General features: G+C 46.5%; 1 protein-coding gene across 1 annotated transcript in view; it reads left to right on the top strand.

Moving 5' to 3' along the window:
- DHX8 (DEAH-box helicase 8) overlaps positions 4,306 to 9,385 on the top strand; it is a 32,811-nt gene continuing 27,731 nt past the window's right edge. Inside the window, 2 exon segments of the mRNA XM_003131379.5 lie at positions 4,306 to 4,453; positions 8,888 to 8,973. Of these exon segments, the coding sequence (XP_003131427.3) occupies positions 4,306 to 4,453; positions 8,888 to 8,973 (234 nt within the window).

Here is a 9,385-nt window from a genome sequence, read left to right as displayed (position 1 = left end):
ATGGTTCGAGCTGTGGGCACCCTCGGATGTGGCATGGAGGGCGCCCTGGGAACGCATCCTCCTTCTCTTGGGTGAAGAAATGGCGTTTGCGGAGGAGCAGACTCTTTGGAGTTTGGCAAGTGAGCACATTAACACAGACCTTTGGCCCTGGGCTAAGGAGACAGCCGTGGACGTGCCTGGCTTACAAAGAGGACGCCAGCTCCTCTTCGCTTTCTTCCTATCCACACGCTTCTTGGTTTGCCTTGTTTTTTTTTTTTTTGTTTTTTTTTTTTTTTTGCATTTCTCCCGCGGAGAGCCTTACGTGTTCCTTAAAAATGGACCTCAAACAGAAAGCAGAGGTCACAAAAATTCCCTGCTCCCAGAAGTGGGGGCTAGGTAGAGAAAAAAGTGTAACTTGTGTAACTTGTCCCTTTGTCACGTAGACTTGGAATACTGATTTTTAAAAACTTTGGAAAGAAAACCAGCCTAAATTAAGTCTACAAAATATCCACACGATCTCGAAGCAGCGTCACTTAAAGGATGATTAACTCACAAATAAATATGTGAAATTTTCTTACCATTCCCACAGAGGGTGAGGAGGTAGCGATGGGCGAATACATTTTCCGAACAAGTTCACATCTTAAGGGTGGCAGGGTGTCTGGTTCTTCCTTTTTTCCTGACATCTTTAAGACAGCCCTTAAAGTGAGAGAGAAGGAGGAAATTTCACTGTGACAAAAGAGAAAAAGCCTGGAGTTCCCGTCGTGGCGCAGTAGAAATGAATCTGACTAGGAACCATGAGGTTTTGGGTTCGATCCCTGGCCTTGCTCAATGCGTTAAGGATCTGGCATTGCTGTGGCTGTGGTGCAGGCTGGTAGCTGTAGCTCCAATTAGGTTCCTAGCCTGGGACCCTCCATATGCCACAAGTGCGGCCCTAAAAACCAAAGAGAAAAAGCCTGTGAAAAAGGAATGTTTTTTGCCTAATAGTATAAAACTTAGGAGAGGGAGTTCCCACTGTGGCACAGTGGGTTAAGGCTCTGGCGCTGCCACAGCTGTGGCATTGGTTGCAGCTGCAGTTGGGATTTGATCCCTGGCCCAGGAACTTCCATATGCCTCGGGTTTGCCCCGTCAAAAACAAACAAACAAACAAACAAACCCACCCCCACTCAGGAGAATTAGAGTTCAAAGCATCCATTATTAATGATGGCAGTTTGATGACTTAGGACAGAGGGGAAATTTTAGGTCAGGGACATTGGGGGTGAAATTGAGGCTGTGCTTGGGCGTTGAAAGTGAAGGCAGACAAATAATGGATTGCAACAGGAGGAACTGCCCTTCGAGATGGCCCTGGCCCCTCTCTGCCCCCTTCCCTTCCCGCAACTGCCCTCAAGCGGACAGGGTGCAGACCTGTTTTATTTTTTGTCTTCCAGTCACCTGCCCTCATGTTTAGGCAGCAGAGAGATCAGAGTAATAAACACAGCTCTGCCACCAGCCCCGAGAGTGGCATTAAGAATATCCTAGCTCTTCCTTGATGGTTTTCCACTGCCCTTCTGACCCCTAGAGGTCCTTTCCAGGACCTCCCACACTGCCTGGGCACAAAGGAATCTTCAATACATGTTTGATACATGGATTCAAATTTGAAGAATTTGGGGGAAAAGTCAAGAGGGAAAGATGAGGGGTGTTTCACTCCTTTCCTCTCTCTGAGATCCTGGGAAAAGGGGTTCAGGCCGGTCTCATCAACGTCTTTAGGCTGGTTCCCAGGCTCTCCAGCTGGGTCAGGGCCCCAGGGGAGCAGGGAAGTGGGTGCCATTTTTTCTGAAATCTCCCTGCATGAATAACATTAATGGTTGAGGGGCAGTTACATGCTTAGAAGCCATCATTCCGATTTTGCCTTCCAGAACAGAGGTGTTCGCCCTAAGGTCCCAGTTTCACCCCGGCAGAAAAAGTCAGAGCTGTCTTGGTTGCTGCAACACCATTTTGTTTGGGTGACAGGAAGTCCTATGGTTTTTCTCACCAACTTCCCTGAGGATGCCAACTTTTAGCTACACACACTTAGGTTATTTCTGCCCCCCCTTCCATCCAATCTAGGGTTGCTGAGAGGTTCAGTACTTTCTTCTCTGCTTCCTACTTTCCCCCAACCTCCAAATTCTTATCCCAGTGCTAGCAGCTGGGACCAGTCTCTGGGACAGAGCAGAAATGACGTGGGCATTGTGGGCATGATTAAAGAAGCACATCAGTCTAGGAAGAGGCATACCAGCAAAGCCCTTTGTTACTACAGGAGGGTGGTGGGAAAGCATTTCTTAACCATCATGTGAGATGATAGTGATTAAGCACAGGCTCTCTCTCTCTCTCTCTCTGTATATAAATATATTTTGCTTTTGCTTTTTAGGGCCACACCCTTGGCATATGGAAGTTCCCAGGCTATGGGCTGAATCGGAGCTATAGCTGCCGGATGACATCACAGCCACAGCAACACCAGATCTGAGCCATGTCTGTGACCTACACCCAGCTCACAGCAAAGCTGGATCCTTAACCCACTGAGCAAGGCCAGGGATCGAACCTGTATCCTCATGAATCCTAGTCAGGTTCATTATTGCTGAGCCACTATGGGAACTCCTTTGTCTCAATATTTTATTTTATTTTTTTATTTTATTTTATTTTATTTTGGTCTTTTGTTGTTGTTGTTGTTGTTGCTATTTCTTGGGCCGCTTCCGCGGCATATGGAGGTTCCTAGGCTAGGGGTCGAATCGGAGCTGTAGCCACCGGCCTACGCCAGAGCCACAGCAACGCGGGATCCGAGCCGCGTCTGCAACCTACACCACAGCTCACGGCAACGCCAGATCGTTAACCCACTGAGCAAGGGCAGGGATCGAACCTGCAACCTCATGGTTCCTAGTCGGATTCGTTAACCATTGCGCCACGACGGGAACTCCTATGAATATATATATATATTTAAAGGTAAAGAAGAACAGAGAAAAGAAGTCAATGGGATAAGCTCTTGGTATCCTAATTCCAAGCTGGCAGGTTGAGCTCCCTGAATCAAGTGCAAGATATTCCATTCAGTTCGTGGGGAGAAGGATTAAGAGAAAGGGAAGTGGGAAGAGTGCAGAGAGTACAGCACTGATTTCTTAGGAACCTGGAAACATGGAGTCCTTGGAAGCAGTGAGAGCTGCTGCTCCGGGGTTGTCTCCCTCTGCCATCCTTTAGTCCATGGTGAGATGTTGGAGGAACAGAGCTCAAAGGTGCAGCAGCCTAAGGCAGCCTGAAGCTACAGGCAAAAGGGTCTGATTTCCTCCCCTCTGACGGGAGGGCCACTCACTTTGGAGTACCTCCGTTTCCTTATTCATCACACAGAGCGGTGTGATGTGGGGAAAAAACCCTCACCTCACCGTAGGGCTGCAATAAAGCAAAACGGGACCTGAAGCGGAAGACTTGGGAGACCTGAGCTTATGACTGGGATTCACAGCACAGTTGCTATTTGGGGGATTAAAAGTGGTTGTCACAAGAGGAGCCAGGTGACTCTCTGGGGTCTCAGGCCGAGGAGGTCTGTGCTATAGGGACTCACTTTATGGTGACCACTGACTCCGTTTTGGGATTCCAGCAACCGCCATTTGCAGTGTGTTTACTGTATGTCAGGCTCCTTGCATAGTTATCTCATTTGGTCATCACCTAAACCTAGTTAGAGCAACATTATTCCAGTTTCCAGATGAGAAAACTCAGACCTGAGAGATTAATCCGCCCAAGGTCACAGCTAGATAGTGGAATTATCGGTTTCTTCGTATGTAACATGAATTAATGACAGAACTAAACTCCATCGCCTGCTGGTTTGTTTGAGGCCCTTGAGATAGTCATGACCCAAGCGGAAGCAAAACCCCAGCAAGATAGAGCCCCATTGTAAAGCGAATCTTGCCTTTTCCGAACTTCGAATTTTTTCAAGGCTTCAAAGGCGCAGACACGGCGGCGGGGAAGGTGGGATGGGATAGCCACGACCGCCTCTGGCACCCCCTTGCGTAGGCCACGGTCGCCCTCTGCCGACGTAGGTCGGGAGTGCACGGAGGGTGAAAGTTTCCGGGCCTGAGAGCCGGGCAAGAAGCTCCCTGGCCAGTAGAGGGCGCCAGCCAGCGTGCAGAGTAACCCACTCGGCCGTCCCTTCCTTAAGCATTTCCGCTCTCATCTCTATGCTCCATCCGGTTACGTCAAGAGAAATTGCCGGAAGTTTCAATTTACTGTAAACAAAAGCGGGGGGGGGCGCCCCGACCCGGAAGTTGAAACTGGAGCCGAGTAGAAACAGCTCCGAAAGCCGGCAGTGAGGGGCAGTGGGAAGCCGTAGCCATGGCGGTGGCTGTGGCTGTGGCGGGAGCAGTAACCGGGATGGAGCTGGGCCCCGCGGAAGAGCTCGCCAAACTCGAATATCTGTCTTTGGTGTCGAAGGTTTGCACCGAGCTGGACAATCACTTGGGGATCAACGACAAGGATCTGGGTGAGTCCGCGGAGGTCCCTGCGGCCTCTGGTTTTGGGGTGGAGGGAGACGGAATTGATGGGCCGAGTGTGTGGGTCCGTGATCGTCTGTTTCGTTGTCACAGGGACGGCCCAGGGAACCTGCGGCCGTGGCCTCCTCTTGAGAGCCTTCCAGGCGGAGCTGTTAGAAACCATTTCCCAGAGCTGTCAGTGAAACCTGGGAGCGGCCATCACTGCTTGCTGGTTTTTTGTTTTAGTGGGTTTTTTTTTTTTAAGTTCCGATGATTAAATAGCGTTAACAACAACGACGGCAGCAGCCGCATGATGATGTTAATGGCAGACACTCAAGAAGTTCTCACTACATGCCAGATACTCTGCCCAGTGTTTTACTTATTTTATTTGGTCTTTCTATCACCCTGTGAGATAGTATTATCTCTTTCTAGATTAAGAAAACAAGGCTCTAAGTAGTTAAGTAGCTCCCATCAAGATCACATATCAAATGTGAGTGAAACTGGTCTGGAATTCAAGTCTTCTGTAGTCTGTGGCTTTAATAGTGCTCTTAACCATTAATGTTTATGCTGTCTCTCTAACACTAGTGTCTGGTGCCTCCCAAACATTAGATGTCTTGGGGCAAACTGTACACGGGAGAACCTAAACTGAGGAGATGGAGGAGTTCCCTGGAGATTCACTGGGTTAAAGACCCAGCGTTGGTACTGTTGTGGCGCCGCTGGTTCGGTCCCTAGCTGGGGAACTGTGCAGCCAATAATAAAAGGAAAGAAAAGGTTATTTTTTTAAGAAACCTTGAAGAAATGGAAAAGTCCTACAGCTAAGGCCTCAGGCAGATGGAAGTTCTCATGAAGGTGAAGGGATAGATGGGTGGAGAGCGTCGGTGAAGGGATTGAGCTTTGATAGGTACAGGGATGCTTCATCCATTTTAAGAGCAAGGAGGACAGTGTGGTTGTAGATGCAGATGGATTTAGGGATTGGAGAGGAGGGAGAGATTTCCAATTTTTTCTATTTTCTTTCTTTCTTTTTTTGGGTCTTTTGTCTTTTTAGGGCCACTCACTCTGCATATGGAGGTTCCCAGGCTAGGGGTCGAATTGGAGCTGTTGCTGCCGGCCTATGCCACAGCAACACCAGAGCCGAGCCACACCACAGCTCACGGCAACGCCGGATCCTTAACCCACTGAGCAAGATTGGGATTGAACCCGCAACCTCATGGTTCCTAGTTGGATTTGTTTCCGCTGCACCACAAGTGGAACTCCCCCTAATTTTTTCTATTTTCTAAGTGAAGATTAAGTGAAGCCATCAATTGGAGAGATGGAAGGGCAGGGGCATATGATAAAGAGGAGTCACAGAGTTAGATGTGTGACCTTGGGTAAGATACATCCTTTCTCTGAAGATGTTTCTCTCATTTGTGACATGAGGACGATACTCTGTTTTTCACAGGGTTACCTTGTAGCACCTGGGAAGATGCTCTGTGTATTTTAGTTTACCTTTCTCTTGCCTCCCATCAAGATGTGCCTATCCTGTGTCATTTTTTTCCCCTTAGTCTCCTCTTTTAGATGATAATAAAGTGCTATTCTTGTCAGTGTGCTGTCTCTCTGCATAATATGTTCCTTCATTCAGCAAGTATTTGTTGAACTAGGGGATTAGAAATACAGTGGAGGACAAGATAGATTCCTCTGGTCAGTGAGTTTGCGTTGTTTCTTCCCCTCTCTGGCAGCAAGCTTAGGTTTCTTTCTCTCTCTCTTTTAAACTAGCATCTACTAATGCCTTAGCCCCTTTTAGAAGAAACAAAAACTTATTGAGACCAAAACTGCCCCACACGCAGCTTCCCAGGCCAGTTGCAAGTCCAGACTGTCACTGGCTATAGATCCGAGGTTCCAACAACCCCTTCCTTGGGTTTGATTAATTTACTTAGAGCAGCTCACAGAATTCAGAGAAACATTTTACTAATTGGTTTATTATAAAAAGATATAACTCAGGAACAGCTAAGTGCATAAGTGGAAGGTACGTGGCAAGGAAGAGGAACCTCCATGCCTTTCAAGTTCCCAAATCTCCCTGTATCCACCAGCCTGGAAGTTCTCCAAGCCTAGTCCCTTTGGGTGTTTATAGAGGCCACATCGTATAGGCACAATTGATTAAATCTTTGGCCATTGATGAGTGAACTCAGTCTTGGGTGAGAGGCCCCTTGCCCCTCCCCGGAGATCAGGGTGGGTCTGAAAGTTCCCACCCTCTCATGTCCTGGTTAGTTTCCCTGATCACCAGCCCTCATCCTCTAGTTACTTAGGGTTTTGCTAAAGTTATCTCAGGAACATTAAAAAAAAAAATAAAACACTCTCTGCACTTGGGAATTCCAAGGATTTTAGGCACTTCATGCCAAATATATAGTTCTTATAAGTCACAGTATCACAAACACAGACTTACAAAACCAGTAACGTTAAAAATACTAGCATTGGAAAGAGTGATAGATGGTATTGTTTTGTTGAAACTAAATTGCCAGAGTTGGATTTAGTTTAAAAAAGATGTATATTTACTTCTTTTGTTTTATCTGCTGACTTGATTCTTTTGATTTTGACCTCGATGTATTGTCACTTAAATCAGGGTCATTATTTTTTCTGTTTTCAACAATGGGTTTGTTTTTAACTACCTGTTTATTTTCAGTAGCTCAGTTAATTTAACGATGCCCTTGTGTAGTTCTGAAGAGTAAAAAAATCCACATTCACGACGGCTGCAATGTGGTTATACTGCTGACTGCTCTAGGATTGGCTCTTTTGAGCATCCTATGACTAGCACCACGTGGCTTAGTTTTGTCTCCACATTTCTCTAAAGAACTTGGGCTCTGCAGTCAGAGTTCTGGATTCCAGTCCTGGTTACACCAGTTATTATTGGGTATGTCAGCGTCTCAAACCCTCAGCTTCCTCATCTGTAAAGCAGGGACAATAATGGCCCCAACCTATGAGGGTGGTTGTAAGAACCATGCGGGTGACCCGTGCGAAGCACTTAGCATAGTGCCTGGCATGTAGTAGATGTTTGAAAAAGTCTCAATCATTGGCATTGTTGTTATTCACTTATTATTTAAAAAAGCCTAATGGCATCTGGCTTTCACTTAATATCCTAAAAGAGGTAAGGGCAAACTTCAGCTTGGGAATTATATGATAGGACTAATTTATAAGTTAGTTATCCAGATCGTCCATGTTATTATTATTATTATTTTTTTTTGTCTTTTGTTGTTGTTGTTGTTGTTGCTATTTCTTGGGCTGCTCCCGCGCATATGGAGGTTCCCAGGCCAGGGGTTGAATCGGAGCTGTAGCCACCGGCCTCAGCCAGAGCCACAGCAACTCGGGATCCGAGCCGCGTCTGCAACCTACACCACAGCTCACGGCAACGCCGGATCGTTAACCCACTGAGCAAGGGCAGGGACCGAACCTGCAACCTCATGGTTCCTAGTCGGATTCGTTAACCACTGCGCCACGATGGGAACTCCCCATGTTATTATTTTTTAAGATTAAAAGCCAAATGAGGGAGTTCCTGTCGTGGCTCAGCGGAAACAAATCTGATTGGCATCCACGAGGACACAGGTTCGATCCCTGGCCTTGCTCAGTGGGTTAAGGATCCAGTGTTGCCGTGAGCCGTGGTGTAGGTCACAGACGCGGCTCAGCTCTGGTGTTGCTGTGGCTGTGGTGTTGGCCATAGGCTACAGCTCTGATTTGACCCCTAGCCTGGGAACCTCCATATGCCTCGGGTGCTGCCCTAAAAAGACCAAAAAAAAAAAAAAAAAAAAGCCAAATGAAATTATTAACATTTTCTTGCAGGACTTACAGCAGCATGAGGCTTATTCGAACCTTTCAGCCGCTCATAATCATAAAATGCACTTTTCTCCTAGAAGTCTCTTAATTAATAAATAGTTCTAATATCAGAAGTTTTAAGACCTAGGCGGGTATGTAGAGAACGGTCTGTGGGGAGGGGTAGCGAGTCTTTTCACCAGCTTGGAGATTGTACCATCCAGCAGCTGCCCGGCCCTCACATGCAGATTGAGCGTGTCCTTTCAGAAACTCCAGAAAGTGTGTGCGTGTGTCTGCGTGTGCGCGTGCATACGCGCATGGGCTCACATTCTTGGACGTGGTTACCTCCAGAATCTGCATGGCAATGTGCACAGCTTGTAGTTTCCTTGCAGGAGAGTGCGGTGAGCGGGCACAAGGAGGTCTTCCTCCCTTGAATGCACTCAAGGGCCTGGCGAGCCATTTTGTAGTAATATCTTCTTTTCATTTGTAAAAATTAACGAGAACGTGGATAATCTCGGTAGTTTAAATTATTTCTTTACTCTTACTGGATGGTGGTCTTTGGTTTTTATGACTGTTGAGTAGCCCAACTGGTTTTGTTTTTAACATATTTGAAACAGATTTCTTGCTCAAGTCAACATTCTTGTTTTAATCCCTTTTCTTCTTTGCAGCTGAGTTTGTGATCAGTCTTGCTGAGAAAAATACCACCTTTGATACTTTTAAGGCTTCTCTGGTCAAAAATGGTGCAGAATTCACGGTATGTGTGTGTGGAGACCCCTGTTTTGTTTTAATATCACTGTTGGATTTAAATTTTGATAGTACGTGTCAATCAAATAAACCATTAATGTGTGATGTTTTCATGCCACTAAGCAGTGATGATGTAACCAAATTGCCTGTGACATCTTTCTAGGAAAATGGGGCACATTTCCATTATTAAAGTTTTTATGGGTGTTTACATTCTTGGTCTGTGAATCAGGAAGTCAAAGACAAGAGTCTTAGGTTTGCGAGGTAGTTCTAATCCATAGGAGATAAAATGATTGAAGGGAACTAAATTATTCCCCCTCCCCACAGATTCCTAAATACCAATTTTTTCTGAGGCTACGGTCCTAGATCCTGGCCACATCAGGTCGATAACTATAGTTCATTTATCTAGTTAGCTAAGTTCAAGT

This window comes from Sus scrofa, chromosome 12 (assembly GCF_000003025.6).
Source record: "Sus scrofa isolate TJ Tabasco breed Duroc chromosome 12, Sscrofa11.1, whole genome shotgun sequence".
Classification (NCBI taxonomy): Eukaryota; Metazoa; Chordata; class Mammalia; order Artiodactyla; family Suidae; genus Sus; species Sus scrofa.
The sequence above is the reverse complement of the archived record's forward strand: the minus strand, read 5'-3'. Positions and strand labels throughout refer to the sequence as shown.